The sequence below is a fragment of the Nesoenas mayeri genome (genome assembly GCF_963082525.1).
Source record: "Nesoenas mayeri genome assembly, chromosome: 14".
In the NCBI taxonomy this organism is placed as follows: Eukaryota; Metazoa; Chordata; class Aves; order Columbiformes; family Columbidae; genus Nesoenas; species Nesoenas mayeri.
Window position 1 is genome coordinate 6,811,608 of NC_137556.1, and position 27,057 is coordinate 6,838,664.

At 52.1% G+C, this 27,057-nt stretch overlaps 1 protein-coding gene across 1 annotated transcript; it reads left to right on the top strand.

Annotated features, from left to right (window-relative positions):
• Window positions 1–12,332: 12,332 nt before the first annotated feature.
• On the top strand, window positions 12,333–15,149 carry SPARC (secreted protein acidic and cysteine rich; the record flags this gene model as incomplete). The annotated part of the gene is made up of 9 exons (XM_080353382.1): window positions 12,333–12,389; window positions 12,606–12,656; window positions 12,826–12,910; window positions 12,981–13,102; window positions 13,341–13,461; window positions 13,646–13,779; window positions 13,950–14,098; window positions 14,783–14,931; window positions 15,121–15,149. 9 exons carry the CDS (start codon window positions 12,333–12,335, stop codon window positions 15,147–15,149), a joined length of 897 nt encoding a protein of 298 aa, XP_080209508.1.
• Window positions 15,150–27,057: the final 11,908 nt, after the last annotated feature.

A 27,057-nucleotide genomic window follows, 5' to 3' on the forward strand; every position in this document is an offset into this window, starting at 1 on the left:
GCTCAGTCTCCCAAGACATCCTGCTCCAAAGCCTTGCTGTCAAAAGTCATTTACTACTGTCTCCTCTGTATATTCCTGGCTTGCTTCTGACCTCGCCTGTGACTCGCTTTTTCCTCTATGTGGGATCCCCCTAAATGCATGTTGCCAAAAATCAATCCCATTTTAAGTCCTTTAAGGGACACCCTGTTTACAGACCCTCCTGCATCCAGCAGCCTGGCTTGTTCACCTGGTACATCTCAAGCCAGGGCTTGTTCTGAAGGGAGTTCAGCTCAAGCAGAACACGTCAGAGCAATAGATTGAAAAATGTGGATTCTCAGGGTGTATATGTGCAGGATCAGTTGGGGGTGGCCTGAGCACACCAGGCACCCCCTGTTGCTCCAGCACAGTCCGATTCCCACCCAGGGATGCTGTAATAGCTCATCCATGAGAGGTGCTAGAGGGGATGTGGCTTCTTGGGATCCCTCTGCATGGCACAAAGCTGTGGGTTTTGGCTTATGCAACAGCAGGACGGCTGGGCTGTACAGCTGGCAGGGGATGGTGCTGGGAGCACCCAGCCATACACAGACTGAATCACTGAGGGACAGGGCTGGCCGGGAGGGGGGATATTTTGATAGAGTTTTGCCAGCAAGGATGGTTAATAGGAGGACAATAAAGTCCTGTTCTTCAGCCTCCACAGGGAACTGCTAAACTTTCCAGAGTTTAATTTAATGAGCAGTCCAGCCTCCCTGTCACCAGTGTGCCTTGCCCTCTCCAAGACCATCCCTCTCCTCACCTCCAGCTGTGCACAAGCCTGGAGCGAAGGCAGACATCATTTACAGCCCACATTCTCAGCTCCCATGCTCCCACAGACAGCAAATTGAGGTCCCAGCAAGGAGGTCCCAGCAAAGACATGGCCCAGGAAAACTGCTGCTTTCACTCCCAAGATATAAGGTTGAGCTGAATAAATTATATTGAAAGGGGGGTGGTTATCAGTGATTGTGGAGTATGCATCCAACTCACCTGACAAGTAAGCTTTTCTAAGAGGACCTCATGCTCATGACTCAAAATAAAACAGAGGTAGCTGGCCCCAGAAAGCCTTGTGAACTCTGGCATTTGCCTTCTGGGTCTTTTCCTGGACTGTGGGTTTTGCCACTGCTTTCCAGATGGCATTTGGATGTCCTGGAGCTGGCACAGCTTCACCTGGGTACTCTCATCAAGGCTGCCTTTCAGGAGGGACTTTTAAGCTGTGGTTATCCATGCTAAACAACTGCCACTGCAGCCCAGGAGCTTCCTTCTCCCCGCATGTCCAGGGGCTTGAAGGTGGATTCTTGTTTATTTCCTCAAGCAGCTCTATTCATAGCCTTCAAAAGCTGCCAAGCCGCATCTATCAGGCCCAAGAGGACTCAAAAGTGCACCTTAGGTAAACACCAGGAGCAAGGTGGGACTGCCCAGAGTTAGCAGCGTTTGCTGCAGTTCTCCCTTGGAAACTTTATTCCATTTTCTGCAAGTCATAGGCACATCTGCAGCACAAGGTCTCAAGCAAAAGTGAAGTTAGGCTGAGACATCAGACTGTAATTCAGGCACATAACATCCTCATGTTCGGCATGAATAGAGAACAAACCCTTGCAGCAAGGGAGAAATCATTTAGGAAGGGCAAAGAGGTCCTTCAGATATTGGAGGCACTGGCCTGGGACAAAGCCCAGCCAGTCTGGATGTGCCCAGACCATGCGCGAAAGCTTCAAAAAGCAGCTGAAGACTTGTCCCATCCGCTGGCACCTGGTGTGACGGCTCTGGACAGCACTGAGGGGTCTCTGCTGCAGGGAGGCTGTGGCCAGAGGGGTTATATCTGTCACCCGCTCTGGATGCAGCTGAGGACAGGCACAATTGCCATGTTCAGTCCTGAGGCATCCAGAGAAGTGTAGGGGCAGCTGCGGCACACAGAGCTCCCTGCTTGCACCATGGCTCAGGAAGATGAGGGATTTTTCTTTTTTTCCTGCGTCTTTGGGCTCAGTTTGGTTTCAGGAAGGACAGATACACTTCTTCCAAGCCTGCAGCCCCACACGTTTCCAAGCAAGTGAGACAATTATTGCAGGGGTAGTTTGAAAGAGGCAGGAGAGACATCCCTCCCATGATGCATGGGAAGTTCCACCCACGGAAGATCCCAGGGGACAGCTGTGAGACCCCAGGCACACCACAGCAAGAGCAAGCCATCCCCTAGCAAACACGTCCTGCCTCCCAGCCCAGCAGCTGAGCCTGCTCCCAGGCCATGACTCACCATAGAGCCATGCACAGCTGCATTTCTCCCCCCCTTCCCCCCCCGGCGCCCTGCAGACCTCTGGTTTACAGCTGAAAACCTGCAATGACATCCACTGCTTCTTCTCCATCTGCTTCTGACAGAGCCTGTACCCTGTTTGCCTGCATTGCCCCATTGAGCCAGCTCACTTCCAGTCCACCCGTACAACACTGAGGCTCAGGTTCTCTGGGTCCAGCACTGGAAGAGACCTTGGGGGGTATCAGTCTGCTCCATCTAGACCAGTCCTACTGCTGAGCACAGAGGGATAGTCCCACCCTTCAGGGAAGAAGTCCCTGCCCCATATGTGACAAAGACAATCACCCTCGGGCAGGTTCCCTGGGCAGTTTGGGTTCATCCTGTCCCGTGCAGACAGTGCATCCAGTGGCCAAGCAACTGCTTAGTGCAGGTGTACAGATCACAGCCTTTCTGCCTCTGATATGGAAAAAAAATCCAATAAATCCTTCTGCAGGACCTGCTGACAGACTCTCAGACAGCAGGTGAGCTGTGACATTCCTGGGATCTGAAGATTCTTGTCTGATCTGTAGCTACTTGTCTCACTTGCCTTTTTTTGAGTTGCTTTTCCTCACACTGCCCTGTGCCTGTGAGGAACCCAGGCTCCAGCCACACACCCTGTGATGAAGACTTAGTAAGTGACATTCCTGCAGTGGTTCCAGGGCATCCTGTTTATTTATATGCACTTTTGGTTCATTGTTTCACAGCAGTATCCACCAGCGATTAAGGCAGAAACATCCTCTCCAGAAAAACTCATTAGAGAATCCCTCCCAGAGCAAAGAGAAGACAAGGCTCCTTAGACTGACAGATTTGTGAGCAGGAGACAGCAGGATTATTAATCCCACTTGTATCGCTTCCCCCAAGCTGCTCACTCCTGATTCTCTCCTTTTCCTGCAGCACAATATTTCTCCTCTTGAGGAGCACCGGGGTTTTCTCAACTGTGCCAGCCCAGATCTGCCCAACCAGGCTTAAGACGGGATGAAGAAATTTGGATTTTGAACTGGGGTTAGCTGGAGTTCAAACCCCAGCCCTGCAAACCTCTTGGCTTTGCTGTAAACTGAGTTCAAGCCTTAAGGGGTCTTGTCCTGTTTCTGCTGGAGTTTGTGTGGTCACTTGAGCTGGGATCAAGTGCCAGGAGCATCAGCTTTGCACAAACCACCTTGCTGGCATGTGGTTGGAGAGCCCGAGCTGGACTCTGGGACTGATGAGGCCACTTGGGCCACCTCCTGCCGCACCGGTGCCCCAGATGGCATAAGACAACCTTCAAAGCATGTGTGAGGTCCAGTTTTCTCCCTGGCAGCCTGACTCCAAAATCTCTTTGATAGTTCCGCTAAGCCTTATTTGTGTGGAGAGGACTTTTCAGGACTTCCTTTGCAAGCTCCCAGTCATTTACGGAGCCTCTTAAAACTGCTGAAATTGAGCAGTAAACCAGTTGCTCCAGGCTCTTGTTTCCTTCTCCATGTGATTCTCGTCCATCCCAGGGCTGAGAACACTCGGGCCTGGCAGCGTGCCCCGCGCAAAACACAGGACCCAGCTGTCCCCACCATGTGCAAAGCAAATTAGGAATTAGCGCTCCTTTCCTGTCCAGGGTAACCCTGAGCAGGCAGGAGGATCGTGAGGACCCCTTGCTCCCACCCACCCAGGGCTCACCACCCTGTTCAGGGGCTGTTTCCAGATGTGACTGCATCACTACAGCAGGCTGCTTTTTGCTTTGGCTCAAAACCAGGGTTTAAGCTGCCACGTATGTAAAGAAGTCCCTGTTATAATTATCTTTCTCGCACTGTCATTTGTCTAAGCCCTTAGAAGAGGGCTTAGCTTCAGGCTACGGTGAAGACCACTGAGCAATTGCCACGTTGTCAGCTAGAAAAGACGTGGTTTCTTTTTTCTTCATTTTTTTTCCTCCCTAAAATTTTTTCCAGATGTCTTTTTTTTTTTTTTCCTTAGGAGAAGTACCAGCAGCTGTATGATTTCAATGCGAGCCGTGACTAATCCACCGCAGAGAGCATTCAACTCCAGTATTCAACTCCTCAGGGTGTGAATCAAGCACATGTAACATGGGCTTAGGGGACGTGTGACCTCTGGAGCCCACCTGGACCTGCGAGTGGCACTGAGCTGTATGTTAGAGCTATGGACACTTGTGGGAGGAGAAGATGCTCCAGCTGCCACAAGTGGTTTGCTGCATTAGAAGGACCTATGCTGGCCTCCACATGGACCTGAGAGGGTTGTGCAGGGTATTTATGGATGTCTCTGTGGGTGATATCAACATCCACATATCAGCACTCAGAGGTGGCTTTTGAATGCTGCGTAGTCAAGTAAAGAAAGGGGTAGAGAAGACTTCCTTCTCTTGTTCTTTGCCACCAGCCTCCTGAGATCAGCCATCTCACTGGGAAGTGATGATGGTTTCTCACGGTTCCCTATCTTTCCCCTCCCCTTTCCTTTCCTGTTTTATTTTTTGTTTCTGTTGGTCATATGGATGTTTAGTCTTACATCTGTTTCTTTCACATGCAGCAGAAGTGCTACAAAGCCAGATGAGGAGTGAGCTGATAAAGGAGCAGTGTGCTGATAAAGAATCACAAACCACAAAGTAACAGGAGCCCTACAGAGCAGGAGCCAGCACGGCCCAGCACGTTGGGACAGGCCAGTTCCTATGTTGACATCTAAATCCTCAGCAACATCAGTGGGAAGAATTAAGCACCCAGACTGGTGCCTCAGCCCCTCACAAAGATAGTGTGTCATCATGAGCAATGGCCCCAAACCCCAGGCAGCCAAGACAAAACATAATGTTGCATTTTGTTATGGTTGTGGGTATCCTTCACCCAGAATCTGCAATCAGGCTGCTGGTGCCCAGATGACTTCTCCTCAGTCCCTCTGGCTGCACCAGCCACCCTCTTTCCAGCAGCCCCTGGAAAGCAACATCACATCACCCTGGCTGGGGTGAGGGTTGGTGCCATGGGTGGATCACAAGCTGCAAATAGCTGGACTATCTGCAGTGCTCAGGAAAGTACTCCTCAGGGATACCCAAATTCCAGTAATTCAATAGTCTCTGTTTTTGGCTGCTGGTTTTGCTTTGTGCATAAAGGTACGCTGTCTGGTTCTGCCAGGGGAGCAGATGAACCTTAAATCCTCTCAGTCATGGTGAGATGCTAGGAAAGAGGAGCTGGGTTTTCACCCTAAGCATTGAGAGAAACAGATGGGAAAAGTCATCTCCAAACAGCTCTGCTGTCTGGCTGCCTCTGGCTGGGCAGCTGCTCCAGCAGAGTTATGATCTGTGAGGTCAAAATACTGAGTGATGTCTGAAGAGACCATCGGATTCAACTGACCAGCAATTTTGACTGTGGGCTTTGCTCGGTCAGTTCAGATCTGCTGGATGATAATTACGGCAGAGACCAATCTGCTGAGCGTCACATCTCCCAGCCCAGCACTTCTCTGCCTATTTCGAGCATATTTCAGACGTGTCATAACTCTCCACATTCTCTGCATCATTCTTTCCTCTCCCTCCCCACAAGGCAATCCCAAACGGCTGAAGTGTTAGGAGAGAGGATGGAGGGGCGAGGGCACTCCTGCTTTCCTCTGCGTCCCCTGAGCATGCGAAACACCAGCTCAGGGACTGAACTACTCCCCTGTGAAATGACAGCATTTAACATCTTAATGTGCCAGGTGCCAGGGGGTGCACAAACCAAGCAGAGAGATGCTGTTCCTCCCTGCTCCCCAGTGCTGGTAATTCAAGAGCCAAAGAACTGGCAAACTTACTGCAGCAGTTCAGGCAGCTGCTCTGACAACGGCTCCGCTGGGAAGGTGGTGCTGGGGGCTGACCTGTCCCTGGCAAAGACCCCCTAGATCTCCAGCCCCGCTTGATTTCTCTGGTCTGTCCTTTGGACCCAGGCTGTGCCTCAGCCTGTCTCTGGGGTGGGTGGGACTGCCCACTGGGGAGAGAGGGAGAGGAAGAGACCGATTTGGAAAGATAGCGAGGAGGAGGAGGAGGAGAGGCAGCGGGAAACCCAGCCCACCCTTTGGCTTCCTCCTGCCTCCTTCTAAAACCTGCAAATTCCTCCAGCCTGTCCAAGCTCCTGAAGTTTCCTCAGCCCTGCTGCCGGGACTGCGAGGTATGGCCCGAGACCTTCGTGTTTGCCTTTGCTGTGCTGTTTCTCCTGGCGTAGGGGTCTCTATAGCCACACTCGTGGGGGTCCCCGGCCCAGGAGCCGTGGGGTGCATCTGGTGCTCAGTAACGCATTGTTTGGAGTCCCACAGCATCTGCCTCCCCACCCCGAGTGATGCATTTAGAGACCTCTCCTGACTTCTGCTCTTTCTCCTCTTTGCAGCATCTTCGCTCCTAAACTGAGTCTGTTAGTGCATTTCACTGCTTACCGGCTTTAACGCTTTAGTGTCATCTGACTGTAAAGCTTTAATCTGCCGTAATTTTTCTCTCTCCTCCCTTTTTCCCCTCTGGGTTTTCAGTTGTGGGGTATTTCCTTAGCTAGATGCATGAGATTGACATCTGGGCACATCAAACCAACCTGCAGAGCAAATCAGATCTAGTTACAGACCAGCCCCAGCCTGAGGTGCGTTGGCAGGTGATGTTTTACTCACCAGAATACCTAGAGGAAGAACAAAAGAGCCATTGACTTCATCCCAGCATTTTTACTTTTTCAGTGCAGCTGCTCTTATTTCTCCTAAAAAGGAAAAAAAAAAAAGACACTCAGCTTTTTGTTCCAAGCAGGCTTTGAGACCGTTTCAAGTCCTGCTGCCTTGGTCTGCTTAACTCCATATGATCAGTTGTTAGAGAGATGGAGGTTGCAGAAGAGGAGGAACAAAGCTCTTTTGTTTTTAAGTTTAAAGGACTTGGGCTTGGTCAGGCACAATCTTAGGTCCATGCAGAAGAGCCGAGGGCTTGTTTCCTTTAAAGGCAGCCGCTGTCCTTCCCGTCCGGGTGACGAGCTGGTAGCCTAACTCTGCTCTTTGTGTCCCTCCTCTGAGAAACCTCCACTCTGTTGCATCCGGCCAAGAAAAGCAAACTTAACAGGATGGGGGCTGAATTCCCACCCAGACCGAAAAGCAACAGTTTCAAGTTGGAGTGAAATCGGAGGCACTGGGAAGGTCACCAGTGATTCCAGCATTCAGTTATTACCAACTTGAAACAGCCCAAAAACTCAGCAACCCTCCAAAAGGACAAAAGTAAACCGCAGCTGTTTGTTAGGGTCAATCAGGCGAGTTTTAAGTGGAAATAAAAGGCTGGCGCGTTCTGCGCAGCAGCTAAAGCCAAGCTATTGTCTGCCACATCGGCAGGAGCAGGGATGCGGGCGGTGCTGGGAGGGGGAAAGAGGAGAAATAAACTTTTCAAACTCTTTTTCAAGCCCCTCCTTCCACAACCCTCTGCTCTTCCATGACTCAGGCCTAGAGGAATGTCGGCTCCCATGGAAACCCTTTCTGGGTCCGCTGGTCGGAGGGATGTCGGGGCTGTTATCGCTGGAGCGGCCATGGCAGGGAATGCTTTGAAGATGGTTTGCATTTTTGCAGAATATTTAGCAGACGGTTTCTCCTCTCTGTCCTTTGTGGAGCTGTGCAATATCAGCTTTCTGTATTCCCCGGGAGCCAGAGGGACCGCTTGCACCTGGCACAGAGGTATCTGGGCTGCTTTTGGCACTGCCCCACATCATCCAGCCCAAACAAAAGAAAAAGCTCGGGTAGGTCAACAAAATGCTGTATCGCCTGCACTTCTGACTGAGCTCTGCCAAGGGCTCATCTGTGAACCACTGCTTGGTGCCCAGGTCTTGTCCATGCTTTTTTCTTGGTATTAATTTAACTGTTTCCCAGCTTGGATACAATTTGTGACCTAGACAAGCTATGACAGCTTCAAGCCACACATACCTATAGTGGCATACAGGCTCTTGCTCTTACATAGCTAAGCCCTGTAAGATCTGGAGTATTTACAGGCGCAACCAAAGCTGCTCAAAGCTGCAATAGGAATGGGTTAATACAGCATTGTGGTGCAGATGTGTCTTTAGTGATTCTGCATGGACAGATGTGCTAGATAGATATTTTTCTTGTGTTTTCCTGGGAGTGTGTAAGCGTGTGCATGAGCTAAAGGGAATTTCACTTCTCTCTAAGCCCATCTTGGCTTTCTGAGCCTGCACACGGTGTGAGGGGACTGTGCGGGTGGCAGGAGCCAGGCTGGCTTCTCCCCAGCCCTCTGCCCCACTCTCCCGGGACCCAGAGCAGCTGCAGCACGTCCCGGCGAGCCGGCACCCCGGCAGCACAGCCCAGACATGCAGGGACCTGTTTGGCAGGCAGCTCTGCGAGGACTCACACAAACAACTCTGACTTCAAACTGAATTTTGCCCAGGAGTGGCCGCCTGAGTAACGCTCAGGGGGTCTTGCTTGCACAGCCAGGTCAGGGTCAGCCCATGAGGCCCTTGGGTCTCTGTGGTGGCCACATTTGGTCACCCATCTGCAGCTTGAAAACTATGGCCCATGGTGGCGTTTGTATGGAGAAGGTTTTTCCAGGCCAGTCCTGCTTTTACATTCAGTCTGAGGTGCCGGGGCCATGTCAGACCCTGCAGAGCCTTGGAAGAGCAACAAGCAGCAGAGGGTGGGTGCAGCAGACGCTGCTGCTCAGGCTGCTGCCTTCTGCATGGCTGGGCTGGGGTGCAGGTGGGGATCTGAGACACAGGAGGGTATTTGCCCAAGGATTACCCACTTCTGCTCTTGACTGCTGGCGATGGGAAGTGGCAGCAGGACCTCTCACAGCTGGGGTTATCCCAGTGGCCTCAGGGAGGAGTTGTCAAAGTGGCCAGAGACTCCTCCCCACGCTAACGTGGCATCCCCAAGTGCTTATGCAACTCTGGTCAAGGCTGCGCCACATGGGCCACGCTCCACCATCCACAAAGCCTCCTCTGGAGGCTTTACCCACCCAGTCCTTGTCCTCCCCGAGCCTGCAAAGGCCCCAGGCTGGGGGCGAGAGACGAGAGGGTCCAAACAGACCCCAGTGGCACAGACCATCCTCTGTGCATCACTGCAGGGTGTTTTACTCAGCAGGAAAAACTTATTGTGGTGCTACAGGACTGGGGGAGGGCAGTAAGAGCTTGTCAGAGTAGAGTGCTTTGAATTTTTGGAGATGCCGGGGGTCAGTCTCAGAGCTCTCTGCACCCCCCGCCTCTCTTGTTAGGGACATAGCTGCAAAATGCAACAAGCAGCCAGTGACAAGGAGCAGCCTGGGCCATGCCAGAAATGCAAACCATCCAGAGGCATTTGTGGGAGCCACAAGACTGTTTAGACAGCAACTGGGAGCTGGAGTCCCCACCTGGGACACAAGCGGCATCAAGCATTACAAAAGCATGGGTGCTCTCCTCCATCTCAGCAGTCAGGAGGGCAGGCCTGGGCCGGGGGTGGTGACCGTGGAGATTTGTCTTATTTTTATATTCAGCAGCCCTCTCTGTGCCCATGATGTGCTGTTTTCCAGCATTTCTTGCAAAGTGCTGGCTTCTGTTCGTTCCTTTAGGATACAGAAGGATTTAAGTCCCTGCTTACTAAAACCCCTGTCCCAATCCTGTTTCCCTCTGTTCAAAATGACCCATTGTTCTGCCCCTCATGCTGTCCTCTGCTTTCTGTGGGGCTCTTGCAGAGCAATACCAGGTGTTCCCAGTGCAGGACACCTTGCAGGGATCCCCCTGAATCCCTCCAGCTGGGGGATGGATGATGAGTTCATGGGATAGCACATCTGCCAGCTCCAAAGAGCGTCCTTTTGGACAGCAGGACCATGATAGGTCCATAAGGAGGGAGATCTGCACCATGGGCCAGACACTTCTGCCGGAGCAACCCTGTGCACAGGGCTCCTGAGCCGTTATTTAAGGATTTTTGGTCACCAGGCATTTGGGAAAGACCATGCCTTTGCAAAGCAGCCAGGGCCTCACAGATGCTGCAATGTCCTCTGTGCACAGGCTATGCCTCCAGAAGGATGTTGTTTTTCAAATAAACTTGCTCTCCCATCTCCGGCACAGGACAGCTCTGCACAGCTTGTTTGCTCAGACTTTTTCGTGCTTCTTCTTCCTCCAAACACAACACTGGCAGCTCTGACTGTCTGCTGGCTCCTAGCAAGCATGTAATTCTCTGACTCTGGCTCAATGCATGCCCAGACTTTGAAATTCAGGTTCTTTTGGACTTGAGGAAATTATCTGAGAGGGCCTTGGTCTGGGGTTGTGTTCTTCCTAAGACCATATTCCACGTGTACATGCACTGCCCTCTCCTCCAGGCTGGGCACTGCCATGTTTCTGCCCAACAAGCATCACTGAACCTCAGAGCATCTTCCAAAGCAAACAAGCCCCTTGGGAGAAGCCCAGAAGGAGCCTTTACAAGCCAGGGGATGACAGCAAGGGAGGACATGGCCAGATTCACCAGTACTTTTCCACTTCCCCCCCACAAACCACCCCTTCAGAAGTGAAGAACCAGTGATCTCTCCTGGCAAATGCCAGGAGAGCGCTCAGCAGCTTCCAGAGCAAATAAAGGCAAGGGGAAGGGATGGTGTGTACTGAGCATGAGAGGAGGGAGCTATTCAGCCTCAGCCTCGCCAGAGCAAACGGGCTCATCCACCCCCACCTGCAGCCCCTCTCCCTACAGGTTCTCCATCCCACCACACCCTGCTCCCAGCCCTCCAGCATCCCTGGGGGGCTGCTCTCCATGCCCTGACACCTACTTTGTACGGGCATCCTGCTGGGGCTGGGTCCAGTGCTGACACTGGAAGGAGGACTTCAGTCTCTTTGTGGACAAACTTTGCTAAATTAGAAAGCAGAGCCCCGCCTGGCTGGTGTGCTGCAGCACAGCGTTGCATGGTTTTATACCTGGAGAGCTGCCGTGTACGGGGAGCAAGGACACATTGGCAAATTAGATATCCATCCCTGCTTGCGGGGAGAGAAGACAACTTGTCCAACACTTTCTGTGCCAGTGAAGCCATCCCAGCGCCAGGGAGCTGGTGGGCTGCAATGACCCAGCCATGCAGGTGGAGCGGAGGGGGCGAGTGGAAGGGAGGCAGCGGAAGCCTTGGCAGGGGGACAAGTCCCCTTGCTGGCAGGAGACAAACGGGGGGGGTGTTGCGTTCTCCCAGCGGGCGGAAGGGAGCGGGCAGCCCTCACTGTCAGGAATGGGATGCCACCGGCATATTAATCAGCCAGCTGAGCTTCCCTCTGCCCTCACACAGAGGGGCTCAATCCTGCCAAACAGGAACCAAGGCCGGGAGGGACAAGGACAGGGTGATTTCACCAGCTGCGCTCTCCTGGCTCGCATCACGGCTGGTGTGAGCTGGGCTGCCCAGCCTGTGAATCCTATGGAGTCCCTACAACAACCCAAATTGGGATGGGGGCAAAAGGCTCATCCCCCTGGAGTTCACGTCCCTGCAGGACACAACCCCAATGTGTCCTGGATCCCTCAAACCCAGTTTGGACACCCTCAGGTCTGAGCAGGAAAAGGAAAAACTACAGTAGACAACCCAACATTTGGGGGTTCTGGGGATGGGGGACTGGTCCCTGATACCCCTAGAGGTGTCTATGTCTATGTGAGAAGGGTTTTCTACAGGATTTAATTCTCAAGTACCTCTCTCACTGTCTCTCTGTTCTCTCCTTCCTTTGCTTTCATCTTTCCTCTGATGGACAAATAAAATGGTAGAGTTTCATTGCTTGTAGCTGGGGCTCATATCAAGGGCTTTTAACACGAAAAATGGTTTTTTTCATCCAAAAAAAACTCCTGTGAAGGAAAGCGGAGCTTACATTTTGCCTGCAATTTTTCTAAAGGCATCCATCCAGCAACAGAAACCTAAACCCCCATCATACCATTTTGCAAAATCAAAAGAATTTGTCTTGGAAATATGATTCAGCTTAAGGTTTTGGCTAGAAAAGCCAGCATGTGGGACTGTAATATTGAACAGACGAGACAGGAAACAAAGAAAATGCTCTTTTCTAAGTGTCTGACTGCCAGCCGTGAGCTCAGCCCAGAGCTGAGTGGCATGGCCAGCCTCCTTCCTCATCCCTCCTTTTCCTCTCCTTTATTCAGGGCTTGCTGAAAGATGAGGGCCTGGATTTTTTTCCTTCTCTGCCTGGCAGGCAAAGCCCTGGCAGCTCCAGTAAGTATGGGAGACAATGAAGCCTCATTGCTATCAAGGTTGTCCATCCAATGTATCTGATGGGGATTTTCTTTTATAACTAATAAACCCCCTGGTATGGGGAGGCTGTGGGGGAATTGGAAGCCTGTGGGTGGCCCTGCCACCTACCCCATTGGGTCACCTCCCTTGGGACCACCCTCCCCATGGACCCCAGCTCATGGTCCTTTTGCCCTGCAGCAGGAGGCTCTGCCTGATGAGACAGAGGTCATCGAAGACCCCACCACAGAGGTAGGTGACTCTGCTCCTCCTTGCCACCCATCCTGTGCACCACCCACTGCCCTGGGAAGAGCATGTCCAAAGCACGGGGGAGCAGGGGCAATGTAGGGGCTGCTCTATCCCCAGGAATGGGGCCCAGCTCTTTTTGCACCCATACCAGACACACTGACCTCTTTTGCAGGAGCCCGTGGGTGCTAACCCCGTCCAGGTGGAGGTGGGAGAGTTCGAGGAACCCGCAGAGGATGTAGAGGAGATTGTCGCAGAGAGTAAGTCGCTCTTCCCCCGTGAGAGCTGGGGATGGGGCAGGCTCTGACTTTGCTCCCTGCCCTCTCCCAGACCCCTGCCAGAACCATCACTGCAAGCATGGCAAGGTGTGCGAGGTGGACGACAACAACTCGCCCATGTGTGTGTGCCAGGACCCGTCCAGCTGCCCAGCCACCGCCGGCGTCTTCGAGAAGGTGAGGGCAGAGGCTGCTTGATGGAGTAAGGTGGGGAGGGACCACTCCACATAGGACATGGCCAGAGATGGCGGAGGAGGCAGAGTCAGGCTGGCAGGTCCCCAGCTGGCTGTGACCAAGGAGCTGTTGTCCACCCCAAGAAACAATTTAAACATCTCATTCAGAGGCTCTCTCTGCTGATTTCCCAGCAGGGCTAGGCTTCACCACCTCTCACGCAGCATCTTTCCATCCTGTGCAGGTCTGTGGCACTGACAACAAGACCTACGACTCCTCCTGCCACTTCTTTGCCACCAAGTGCACCTTGGAGGGAACCAAGAAGGGACACAAGCTGCACCTGGACTACATTGGGCCTTGCAAATGTAAGTGGAGCCATTCCCTTAGACAAGGGGACCCCTAACCTGAGCATAGCCCCCTTGCCCATGGGCTGACAGACAGCAAAGGTCTAGGCAGGCTCATGGATGAGGTGGGAGGGCATGGGCTGTGTGTCCAGGGTCTGGAGCTGCATGTCTAGATGCTGCACTGACCACCATGTACGGCTTCCAGTCATCCCTGCCTGCCTGGACACAGAGCTGACCGAGTTTCCCCTGCGCATGCGGGACTGGCTCAAGAACGTGCTCATCACCCTGTATGAGCGTGATGAGGACAACAACCTGCTGACTGAGAAGCAGAAGCTGAAGGTGAGGGGCTGGGGAGGGAACCTGGAAGCTCACCCCACCAACAGAGCCCAGCACACATCAGGGGTACATCCCAAATGACCTGTGGGCACCCCATGTAAAGCACCTCCCAAGGTTCCTCCTTGCACCCCATTTCCTTGCTGACAAGGTCTCCCTGGCCTCTCCTATGACAGGTGAAGAAGATCCACGAGAACGAGAAGCGCCTGGAGGCTGGTGACCACACCGTGGAGCTGCTGGCCCGTGACTTTGAGAAGAACTACAACATGTACATCTTCCCTGTGCACTGGCAGTTCGGGCAGCTGGACCAGCACCCCATTGATGGGTGAGTGTCAGCAGAGCAGGACAGGGAGCCTCCACCAGGACCCCCTCCTGCCTGCGGACCAGGGTGATTTGGTGGCAGAAGGTGTCAAGAGAGGCTGGGGATGTGACATAAGTGGGTGGCTGGTGGCAGATGCACAGACAAAGCCCGGTGGAGGGACAACCCCTGCACATATCTGGCAGGGGCTGGGGTAAACCAGGCTGGGGTAGAGAAAGTTTTACTTTCTGCAAACAGTTCTGCAGGAAGAGGAGCCTCTCCCAGCCCCAGCTGCTCCCATCTCCCTTGGGTGTGGAGTTCCTGTCTTCTCACATTTACTGTTGTAGAACAGTTCCCTAAAATATCTTAGTCCAAAGGCCCCAGGATAACTTCAACAGCTGAAACAGCAGCTGCTGGCTTATCTGTGAGCGGGAGATGGGCACAAGAGCAATCACATGGAGGCATGGAGTAGGGGCATCTGGCAAGGACCCCCACCCAGCTGCTGGCTATTTTGTGACTAGTCCTTGACCTTTGTGAAAATCAGTGGCAGATACTGAGAGGGCACTGGGACAGCAGTCAAACCGGACAAGAGAGCTGGGGCAGCATCTTGCCCTGGACTGTTCCCCCCACCCAGCAGAGCACCTCCCCTCCCGTGGGAAGGTGGCTGTTGCTGGCAGGCAACAACACATTGACCGTGTGTCACCTTGGCAGGTACCTGTCCCACACCGAGCTGGCCCCGCTCCGTGCCCCACTCATCCCCATGGAGCACTGCACCACCCGCTTCTTCGACGCTTGTGACCTGGACAACGACAAGTACATCGCCCTGGAGGAGTGGGCCAGCTGCTTCGGCATTAAGGAGCGTAAGTACCAAGTGGGGAAGGAGTAAGGGTGGAGGGGACACCAAAAAGCACGCCCAAAGCTTCCATTCTGGATGTAGCAATGCATTACAGCTGGTCCTGGGGAGGGAAAGCAGGAGAGGGGGGATGGCAGGAGCAATGGGACTATGGCAGCATCTGCCTCCTAACCTCACCTCTCTTTTCCTTCCACAGAGGACATAGACAAGAATCTTGTGATCTAAACCCCCAGCTTCCTTCTCCGCTGCCAACTTTGTCTTGTTTTAACCTTCCCACTTCCTTTGGTCTTTAAACCGCTTTTGTTTTGTTTTTTCCCTGGGAACAAGGTGCTAATATAGATTTAAACATATGCAGTAACGGTGCTAAGACAAATAACAGTCCTCCTTCATAGCCTCATCTATTACCACTAGATTAATCACCCAGCTATTTCCACATGCTCTTACCAGCCCTTTCTCTCTCTGATGTGTCTTTACCATTGATTGACTCTGTTCCTGTCCTACATATCCTCTCAGTCCAGTATCTGCTCTTAGATCGACTTGACTTCTTACTAACAGCACGTTCTCAGACACATCAGCGTAGATGCAAAGACCTTTCAGCTGATTCACCGCCCCGGTTACAGACACCAGCGAGGGAAGGTAGAGCCGGAGGATGTAGCAGGATGGGGCTTTTCGAGCAGAGCAGCTGTGGGTGACATTGTGGTCGCCCAGCTCATGGTAGGGGGTACAGAGAGGGGTGACAAAGACATAGAGTGACAGGATTTCGCTTTCCTTTTTTATTTTTTCTTTTTCTGGATTCCCAGGGCTTGAATTTAACAACCATTGGGCACACACACACAAACGAACAAATAGGAAAGCGCACAAAAATTAAAACAAATAAAATGAAACGCATCCCATCCTGTAAAATCCCCTCAAAAAATAAAGGTTTGAAAGTGCTACGTGCTTTACCGTTACTCGATGATCGTACTGCTGTTGTGTTTTCTGTGCTGTAAAGGGAGATTGGGTGAGGCCGCCTGTTCCTGACCTTGCAGTTGTGATTCTGCTGTAGCTGAGATAAAGCTCTTGGCTCTCCCCAAATCACGGTGCCTCTGAGCACTTCCCACCCCTGCCTTGGTTGTGCTTAAATTCCAGCCCTGCTCTCCCGGGGAAGCTGTGTCACACTTGGAAGGGACATTTCTGCTCAGAAAGGTGTGTGCTTGCCACACACTCAAGGGAAAGGCTGAAATATTTTTTCTCCTGTTGTGGATTTTTGGGTTTAAGGGACAGGTGGGAGGGAAGGGAGAAGGTATTTGGATTTTGCTTTATAGAGAGGGCCCTGACGGGTGCAAAGGGACAGTTAAGTCTCATAGGCTGAGAACTCTCTTCTTTTACCTCTGAATGTTCCATGTGCCCTATCTTATTAAATTCCTGCCACAGTGTGAGCAACCTGATGAGTCTCTGTAATAAAAAAATACCTATTTGAAACATGGACAACAAACAAGCTTGCAATGTTCCTCTGTTTTGTCCCATCCCAATGAGGGAGATCACACAATCACACACGCTTCACCAACCTCATGTACACATTCAAATTGTAATACAGGCACCCCAGCCCCAGGAGGAGTCTGGTCCAAGGTAAGCTGAGGTGCTTCTGCTGATCACAGCCCACCACTTCACTGTAAACGGGCTTGTTTGGGGATATCAGTTGGGTAATGCACAGGCAGATGGATGGAGCGATGGAGGCAGCCAGCCAGCACTGACACTCGCATGGCTCTAAGGCCCTCGCTTTCATGAGCTATTAAATCCCTGGGAAAGGAGAAAAGGCAGAACAGTAGAAAAATAAACACCACCATTTGCACAGGCTAAAAATATCCGTGCTGCCAGAGCTGTGGTTCAGCAGTGAGGTCCCCCTGTCAACAGCCACTGGCTGGATGTGCTGTGCTCCAGATAGAGCTGTGGGGTCAGATCCTGCACAGCAGGGCAGTCACTTTGCAGATGCTCTGCCAGCTGTTTGAACCCAGTGGGAAAGCTGGTGCCCAGAGGAGCCAGGAGAAGGTTTTTCATCCCTGCCTTGGACTCCAGGATTCCTTTTGCTCGGCCACGCTACTTCCCGGAGCCATTAGCCAGAGGGGGCTTTCTTGATGGAGACAGCGCATGTGTCCTCATCTTGGAGGCTGCCACTGTGATTTGACAGACCTGGCACAGTGAGGGGCACCGCTGCCCAGGACCCCCACCTGCAAGATCCAGCTGGCTGCTGCAGCTGCCGAACCACCCCCAGGCCAGGAGAGCTGGCAAGAGAGGATTTGGGCAAGGGGGAGGACAAGAAGACAGGCAGGGACCAGAGGAGATTGGCCACCCTGTGCAAACCTTCTTTCCAGTCGCTCCCTCTCAGCCAGAAACTCCCGCTCCAGCTCCTCCGCCAAGACGTGGCTGCATTCCTTCCAGCTCCAGCCCGCCCTTCCAGCGCCGCCGGACAGACACGGACGGCTTTGCTTCCATGCAAGAAAAGGCTTCCCAGCCCTCCTCTCCTCTGCCTTCCCTTCTTGTGCAAAAATCAGCTCTAAATCACAGCAAACTCAGGAAAGTCAGCAGGTTCCACCAGGAGAGGCAGTTACTGTGGCTCAGGAAGGCAAAGAGATCCATCTGTAAGGCCATGTCCCACCGGAGAGGATGATACTCACGTCCCAGCAGTCTGGCAGAGCCCAAAGGACCCAGCTCAGCACTATTACAAGTGCAGCTGTCCTGGCTTTAACTGAGCATCAAGGCGATTGCAGCTGGGCCTCCCTTAACCCTTCAAAGGTCACAGCCTGAAGTATCAAGTTGCTGGGATTTCACTGCCTTGGGGCAAATGCCATACACGGGGTTACATTAGGACTTGAGGAATAAGCTGGCCTTTTTAAGCTTTCAGACCTAGACAGTCAGCAAGGGGGGGACTGAACAGCCCTTTCCCTGTTACAGCCGAAACTGAGCCTTCCAGTGCCTGCATAGCACTAAAAAAACTTGCCTGTACTTTCCAAGTGGAAATTCTCCCTGTGGTTAGTGCTGACTGAGACACAGTTTGCAAACTTGAAAAAAAAAAAAAAGAGGAAATAGAAAAATAACAGAGAGATCTGGATCCAAAATCAGTCCAACACAAGCACAATCTGACCCGAGTGCTAGAGTGCATCTGCAGGCAGAGGTGGTTAATTTTGCTGTAGTTACTCTGGGAAGCACCACAGAGCAGCTCACTGAGCATTGTTCTGCAGTCACCAGAGAAAAGACGGGAAAGAAAAAGATTTATGCAGAGATTAGTGCTTTTCTGTCAGTTTTTCTGACCCTGACTTTTACAAAAGAAGCAAACTGTGGCATAAATGCTGTATTAAAGGTTTGTGGCTTAAATATTTGAAATGCAGGAGATGCAAAAAGTTGGCAAGCCAGGATCACCATGACTATTGCAGTCACACACCTGGGGACAGCAGGGACTCCAAGACTCACCATTTGCAAGGTGTAGCTGCACCTGGAGATGCTTCTGCTCTAGCTAACAGTGCCACTGGAAACCCACAGAGTTAAATCCATCCTGCAACATGTGTGGAGGCTGGTATTTCACACAGGCTTGAGCCTTACTAGCTAAAATCAGTTCTGCAAAGGAAGATTGAGCCATGTAAGCAAGGGCTTTGAACCATATTCAGCTGGCCCATGGTGGTGGGGCTGATGGAGTACAGTACCCAGCGGTTAGGTACCTCTCACAGCAGTTTGAGTACACCCAGACTTGCAGCTGGTGGGGGATCTCATCATGACCCGCTGGGTCTGGCACAGGCTGGGTCCCACAGTGCAGGGACGGTGCCAGGAGCATCTCCCACCCCTCTGCCCTGTTCTGCCTTGTTGAGCAGCTCCTGAACGACTTTACCCACTGCAGAGCTTTCTATTGCCTTAAACCAGCCTGTCTACTTCAAAGACCGACAAACTCAGTAAAAAATAAGCCCTACCTCCTGCGACAAGACAACGCCAGTGGAAAACATGTCAGGAGATGCGTCACCCTGTGACGTGACACCGCTCTCACCCCTGTGCCCCCCCCTTAAGTTGTGAAAGGCTCCTCCTCCGAGCTCCATCCCCCGGCCGAGCTGCATCCCCGTCGCGGCGGCAGCGGCGCGGAGCGGCCGGCGGGGGGAGCGGCAGGGCAAGGGACGGAGCGGCGTGGGGAGCGGCGGGCAAGCGACGGAGCGGCGGGCAAGGGACGGAGCGGCGGGGGGAGCGGCGGGCAAGGGATGGAGCGGCGTGGGGAGCGGCGGGGCAAGGGACGGAGCGGCCGGCGGGGGGAGCGGCGGGCAAGGGACGGAGCGGCGGAGGGAGCGGCGGGCAAGGGATGGAGGGGCGTGGGGAGCGGCGGGGCAAGGGACGGAGCGGCCGGCGGGGGGAGCGGCGGGCAAGGGACGGAGCGGCGGGGCAGAAGACGGAGCGGCGGGGTGACAGGGGATGGAGCTCGGCACCAGAGCGAGACGGCCAGTTCTGGGCTCCCCAGTTTAAGAAGGATAAGGAATTACTGGAGGGAGTAGTTCAGCGGCGGGCCACGAGGATTATGAGGGTTCTGGACCATCTTTCCTATGAGGAGAGACTGAGAGAGCTGGGTCTGTTCAGCCTGGAGAAGGCTGAGAGGGTATCTCATCAATGTCTATAAATATCTCAAAAAAGGTGGGTGTCAAGAACCAGACTCATTTCAGTGGTGCCCAGCGATAGGATGAGGGGCAATAGGCACAGGTTGAAGCATAGAAGGCTCCATCTGAATATGAGGAGAAACTTCTTTGGGGGTGCCAGAGCCCTGGAACAGGCTGCCCAGAGAGGTTGTGGAGTCTCCTTCTCTGGAGACATTCAAACCCACCTGGACACAATCCTGTGCGATCTGATCTGGTGACTCTGCGTTAGCAGGTGGGTTGGACCAGATGATCTCCAGAGGTCCCTTCCAACCCCAGCCAGTCTGTGATTCTGTGCGGGTGGGTTTGTAGCTCCTCAGCTGGGGCAGGGGCTGCCAGGGTGCTTGGGTGCAGGGCGGGAGGAGAGACCCACTCCCACAGGCACATGTCCCAGCCCAGGGCTCTGGCCTTCGCAGCAGGGGGTCTTGGCAGCAGCACGATGTCACCTCGCAAAATGCAGCTACATTCCCACCATGCTTAGCCACCCCACCCCACCCCCTCTCATCCCATTCCACCCCAACCCATCCCATCCTGCCTGAAGCCCCCCATCCTTTCTAGGGCACTTTAAGACTAAAGGACGTGTGACTTATATGATCCCAGGCTTTGTGTTTTGATGATCGCTCTGCCTGTCTCACTATCATCCCCACAGATTCTTGAACCTACTGGTTAGTTTTAACTTGATTTGATGGGTCATAAAACCACATAGACATCACATTCCACCAGACAGCATTGAGACAGACAGAGTGAGGAGACACACATATGGACAAGTACTTTGCTGCACGATGATGCTGAATTCTAACAGGAGCTAGGCTAGGTCTGCTTCCCAGATGCTTTGGTGCCAAGATAATTGCATGGTATCTAATTATTTGTGTCAGGGACTATGCAGTTTCTGCAGTGGCCATGGAGAAGTCACATTACTTTGTATTTCATAGCACACCACATAAACCATGGCCATTTCCCAATTAAATCCACTTTTTTGTCAGCCTTAGTATTGTGCTCTAAAAATCACACAAACTCTTATTCTGTGATTCTTGGGAAATGACTCGCCCCGGGACACATTTTTATGTGCATTCCCTACATTTTTCTTAATTTCGTATTGCTTTTGATCACTGCTTCAGCTGGGCCCGAGAGACTATACAAGCATCTTGTTATTTCTTGTCCAAACACCTCACCGATCACCTTTACTGCCTGGGATTTGCAGACTTTGCTGCCATCAGCTACAGGGCCAAAATTCCCCGTGCGCAAAGCCAAGCCTGACCGCAGCGTGATGGCAGCTGTCTGTGGCCTGCCCTGGGCAGCCACGGCACCGCAGCCGTGCCCAGCGGGACAATAGCTGGTGAATAGGGCTGTACCAGCCACTGACAGGACATTTCACAACAAGGAGGAGCGTAAAAACAACACAGGACTCCTAGAAAGAGCATCCAGTGCTGCCCAGCCACATGGTGTATTTCCCTCCCACAAAATGGAAACCGAAAGCCCTTTCTCCCCAGCACTAATGTTCTCAGAAGAGCTGCTCTGGCTCAGGAGTGCTTGAGCTGGACACTGTCTGGAAGCTGGGTTAATATCTGGGGCAAATATCACCATATGTCTGGTATGCTCCTTCTTCCTGAAGCATCTGCTGTTGGGTGCAGAGATGAGTCAAGGCAGACCTTTGGTCTGACCCAGTCCTGCTGCTCTTCTGCACTAATCACCTCTCCAATCATGCCCTGTCTGCTTGGGCTTGAGCAGCAGGATGCATCCTGCAGGATTCCTGTTGTTTCCTCTTGGTTACAGTGTCCCTAATTAAATCCTTATCTACCATCAGATGATTCCCCCATCACTTAGAAGCCAGCTCCAGGTTTTAGCTCTGGTGCAGATTTTCATGCCCTTCAAAGAGCCGTTCCTTATTCTGAGTGCTGCCCACGTGCAGTCTGCTTGGTGAGCCTTTATCCTGCTCCACAGGAATAATTTCCTTTTCCTTTACAGCTTGCTCATCCAGGTTGGATGTTGGAGTATTTTAGTTAACAGTCTTGTTTGCATCCTTCTCCTTAGTCTGGCAGCTGGCATCTGATGAACTACCTGTGGCAGGAAGGAACATGCTGTAATAATCAGAGGGGAAATCTGGAGGGCTCTGGTTCACTCCTCCTCAGAGGCAGATGCCCATATCCTTTGCACATTAACCATAACACAGGGCCTGCACATACAGATGTCCTCAAGCCAGTGCCGGCAAACTTCAACTCTCAGCCATGGAAGCTCACTTCCCTGGGAACGCTGGACTGGAAGGAGCACAAAGATAATATCCCCCCTCCATATGCAAAGAGCAAATGAGAAGGGGAGGAGAAGACCATACTCCTCTCCTTAGCTGCCTCTATCTAAAACCTGGCAAGGGTGAAAGTGCTCTACATACAGCTCACACCTGCAAACCCCTGCCCATGCTGCTGCCCACACGGGCAAGCCCTCTGGGGAGGGGCATGCCAGCAAGTGCCAAGCAGCCCCCGCAGCCCCCAGCACTCCTGGGCTCAACCCAGCACCCCGACACCGCTGTGCCCGTCCCTTCTCCCACTCCCTCCAGATCCCCACGGCCACCAGACCAGCTGCAGTGCCATGGCAATGAAACCCTGGCAGATCAGGCCCTCCTCCTTCAGATAGTTCATCTCCCCAAGGATGTTCAATCCTGGCTTGAAAATCCAAATGTTAGCTGAGGAGGAACTCTTCTGGAAAAGAGGTGTGGTGGGAAGCCGGGGTATTCATCACTGCATCTGCAGCCAGCTCCCCTTCCACAGTCATCTCTGGGTGCAGGCGCCGAGCTCTGGGCTCAGCTGCTGGCTCCCTTTTTCCTCCGTGCTGGAGATGTGGCTGCCTTGCCCTGCTTTTCGCCTCCAGCTGTACCTTTAACATGTGTGGGCAAACCCAGGCTCTTGAATGCAGTTCGGTTCAAGGCAAAAGTGTTGGGGCATGTTCCACTCTGGAGAGGAGGAATAGTTGAATTGCTGGGGAAAGGCCAGCCTTGGGCTGCCAAAGCTGGGAGAGGCCTGGCTTCCCGATCCAGCCCCATCTCAGAGGCTTGTGAACAGACCCAGGGAGAAGCCAGTGAAGGATCGGGTCTGCCTGGAGACATGAGGCGGAGGAACGAAGTGGGAATGAGGCAAGACCCCTGCTGCAAAAACCCTTCTTCCACGAGCATGCCAAAGTATCTGCAAAAAGAGTGAATGATCCTGCCTTGGCATCCCTGTAGTTGCTTCATTGTAAATGTCTTCTCTTTGCTTCCAGGTGAGAGAGCAAAGATCTTCCCCTTCTGTGCAGGCAGAACGGAGTCTGTGCAGCAGACTAACACACACATGTACATACACAGGCAAATGGGTTATTTTGGGTTATCTGACAAGTTTCCTCTTCTCCTTCCTTGCTCTGCTCCCTTTTGGCTTTTCCCTGGGCTCAGCTCATCCTTGCACAGCCTCTTCCATCGCTGTTACTGTTATAGCAGAGTGAAGCTGAGTCCGGGCGGCTGTGACTCTTCCCGGCTCCACGCCAGCCCCACAGAACAGGAGCTGGGCTTGTTAAACCTGAGCCACAACCCTGTGGGTGCCTCTGTATGGAAGTCATCTGTTCAGACCCTGCTGCCAACCAAAACCTGTGCCCATTTCTGCACACCCTCTCCTCACCTCCCTCCCATCCCAGCTGCACGGGGCTCAGGGAGGCATCTGCCTCCAGACTGCTCTCTGCACAGGGCTGGAGAGCTTCTCCGAGTGTCCCAAGCTCTGTGGGATCAAACACCCATCTCTCCTGCCCGTTTCCCAGCCTGTCTTTCCTCCAGAGCCCACAAGGTCTGCCAGGAAATGCTGGAAGGGATTTTCCGCCTCTCTCCGCTCAGGTTTCCGGGAGCCAGAGCAACCTCCCCCGTACCTCCAGATCTAAATCACCAGAGACATGCCACAGCCAGTAGCCACCCCAGCTCTACCCCCATCTCTCTGGAGTGAAGTCAACCTTCCCCCAAAACTAAACTTCCCACCTCTTTGGCAAGCCCGCCGCTCACCCACAGTCTGATAACAGCCTTGGTTCTCCTGGGCACATCACTCCCCGCTTCTCCTCCCAACCACAGGTGCTGGAAGGAGCAAGCACTGATCTCTTGGGGCTTTCTCCCACCAGGACTCTGCCCATGACCTCTCCCTAGAGACCTGCAGAGGAGCACATGTGAAAAACATGAGCACAAACTGAAGGGTCTCAGCTGCCTGCCTGAGTCAATCTATATGCAGGCACGCCAGAAATGGGATTAGCTGTGAGGTCAGAGCTCTTGTCTAAGTACTTTTAGTTGGATCCTGATTTGCCTCAGAAAAGATGAGTGGATTTCTTGTAGTTCTTATTTAGGGGATCAGAAGTAACCTGGCAATAAAATTTTTTCTTCCTAGCAGAACCCAGAAATAAGCCATGTGCTGCTTTGGAAATGGCCAAATGATGATCGCACAGGTGATCATGAGCTAAAAGAAAAACAAATTCAAAACCTCCCACTGGTTTTACTCATTTCCAGTGCCTTCCATTCCTCCTGACTCCAGTGAAGACAACTCATTCTAGCACAGGAAGGCATTGATTGACCAAGTTCTTCATCCTTTTATTTACTTTCTTATCCACCCACAAGTGGCCAGGCTTTGATTCTCTGAAGAATCAGCTCCTTGGCATTCTTGGAGACTCATCTACAGCAATAATCAGCACAGATGCCCTCAGCAGGTTGAACGGTTTGCGGGAGGGAGTGCTGATTTCTTGGTGGGAATCCAATGGATGATCTCATCCTAGAAAGGAAGCCAGAAATCACCATCTCCACTGGGCAAATCATGGTGTTCGCTGTGGACTGCACAGACAACCCCATGCTCTCTGCAGATGGTCTGTGGTGCCTCTCCACCCTTCAGTCCCACCAGTACCTCTGCATTCTCCAGATTCGATTTCTTGGCAGGAGTGACGGCTGTCACCACTGTCACTACTATCAGAGCTACTGTACCACCAAACACCAACTGGACATCATGCAACCTGACCAAAGAAGTAGAAGAAAATTAGTTCAGTGGTGGAGTAGTGAAACCCCAAAGATGGTGGCACAAACAAGAAGGCTGATTGACAAGGGCTGGACTGGCACCATGAGGGCAAGAGAATGGGGAACAGCACAGGATGTGGACTGTTGCAGAGATACATGATCTGCCTCTAGGCCAACAGTATCTACCATTTCACACATCTCATCTAATTATTTTTGCTCCATTTCTTTGTCACTCACAGGCATATCCCTCACCAGCTCCATTTCCCTTTCCAGTTCCACTCCAAAAACCACCTCCACCTCCCTCCTGTCTGCTCTCAGCTGCACTCTCTGCCCACCTCCACCCACAGCTTCCGACAGCACTGCCTACCTCACAGGTAGCTTTCCAGGCCCACGTTCATCCCTCCCACCTTCAAGCTCTCCAGAAAGGTGTGGAGCCACCAGAAAAGGTCTGCCCCTTCAGAAAGAGATCAACCTGCCCAAGATCCCCTTCCATGACTGTAAGAGCCAGCTGGAGGGGAAAGGTACCCAAGATAGGTGGCTCCCTTCAGTCAGAGGAATTGGGGTCCAGAGGCAATGGCTTTTTGTCTCCTGGGCTGGAAAGCCCTGCAGGACCTCCTACTCTCCCTGCCTCTCAGCCACTCTTTCTGGAAAGCCAAAGGTACCCTCTGCAAAACGCAGTGCAGCTCCTTCTCTTTGTTTCTTTTCCAAACCTTTGCAATACCTTTGTTCACTGTAGGTTTCAAATTGCTGAAAGATTTATAAGACCACAGTAAATCGCAAGATGTAACACCCAAACAGGGCTTTAATTATCATCACAAAGGTATTAAATGTACATCCAAAAAGAGAGGGGGACTGCTCATCTCTCCGTGGGTATAATTCCCTGTTGATGTGTTTGGGTACATCTCTTCCCCCTCACCCCACTTATTTGTATACCAGTGCATTAATTAATCTTTGAAGGTTTTACAAGAATGTGTAATCTCATTCTTTCATGTGCTTCCATATCTTTTCTGATCTCGATTAGCAGGAGTACTCCCCCTTAGTCATGTTCATACTATACCATGAAAGACATCTGTGCACATACATGCAGAAGAGCATAAACTGGTGTTTACTAACTCAAGATATATTTCCACATAAATATATTCTGCATAAACTTCTGCTTTAGCACCTTACAAAGATGTTTTGACATATGTGTGTGCTTGTGTGTTTATTCTATGTACCTAAACACACAAACACATTCATTCTGTACATGCACAACTTCGGTGTTGTTTTCCCTGTCACTGGTGTCATATGTTTGCATCGGAACTGTTTCGCTGCCAACCGACAGCAGATTTCTGAGCTTCTGCATGCCGGCTACAGAGAAAGCAGTGATGTGAAGTCCTGGTGTATTTTCCAGGTCACTTGTTTTACTTACACCACCTACCCTGGGTTAATACAAGATGCCCAACCAGCTTTGAAGGAAACCCCTTGATCCTGAAACCACCCCAACACCTATGTTCTTTCCCTTAGAATTAACACTGCCTTCAGAATTTGCTCTCATCAAAGGCCCTGGCAGAGAGCAGACTTTCCCCCACCTTCAGTTTACTGTCTCCTGTGCCTCACACAGGTCCACATGTCTCCCTAAGAATAAAAGCTTCCTTGCATATTCAGAAAGGTCGACTCTTCTATGTAACCACTCGCTGCTGCTTTGCCTTTACACTCTGCTTATACAGTCCATACACGCATAAATCCACTGCAGAAAAATACTTTGGCCAGCTACATCCATGTGAAGAGTTTACAGCTTATTTATCCTTCTGGTGCTCACAGGCCTGCTGAAAACCCATGCTCTGATCACCTTGCAAATGCTGCTCCATCCTGTACAAGCAAGAGCAAGCTGTGTCCATGCTGTTGTTATTTCCATGTTCCCAACAGCCATTCTGTCCTCTCGTAAATTTGTACAGTAATACTTTGGAAATTATAAACCACAAGGCAATATAGAGGGCCCTTTCAGTGCTGCTGGCAGTCAGATAAGAGGCTTTCTTTTCTCTGTCCTTAATGATCTCAGGCATTTAGACGAAGGAGATAAATCAGTAAATCAGAGATATCAGAGCTTGTGAGGTTCCACATATTCTCCTGTTCTGTCAGAAAACAAAGAATGGAATTTCAAACCCTGTAGCTGACAAACCAATATGCCTCCTGTGCGCTGGGAGGCTGATGTCCACGCACACACACTATGCTGGATATGCTGGACCACGTTCAGCTGGGGCGTCAGAGCTGAGCCTGGTCACCCAGCTGCTGTAGAGATGCTCCTGCCCTGCCCTGCTCTCTCCCAGCACTGCCAGCTTTGGCTCAATGCACATGTTTTTGGGAACTAGAGTCTGTCCCTCACTTCACAGCAGCCTTGGCCATAGGCGCCTGCCCTGATGGGTGTCCTGCTTCCCAGGACTCACAGCCAGAGCCGCAGTGCATGCCCAGCACAGGCATCGAGCACCTGGTTTACCCCTGAAACCACATCTGCGCA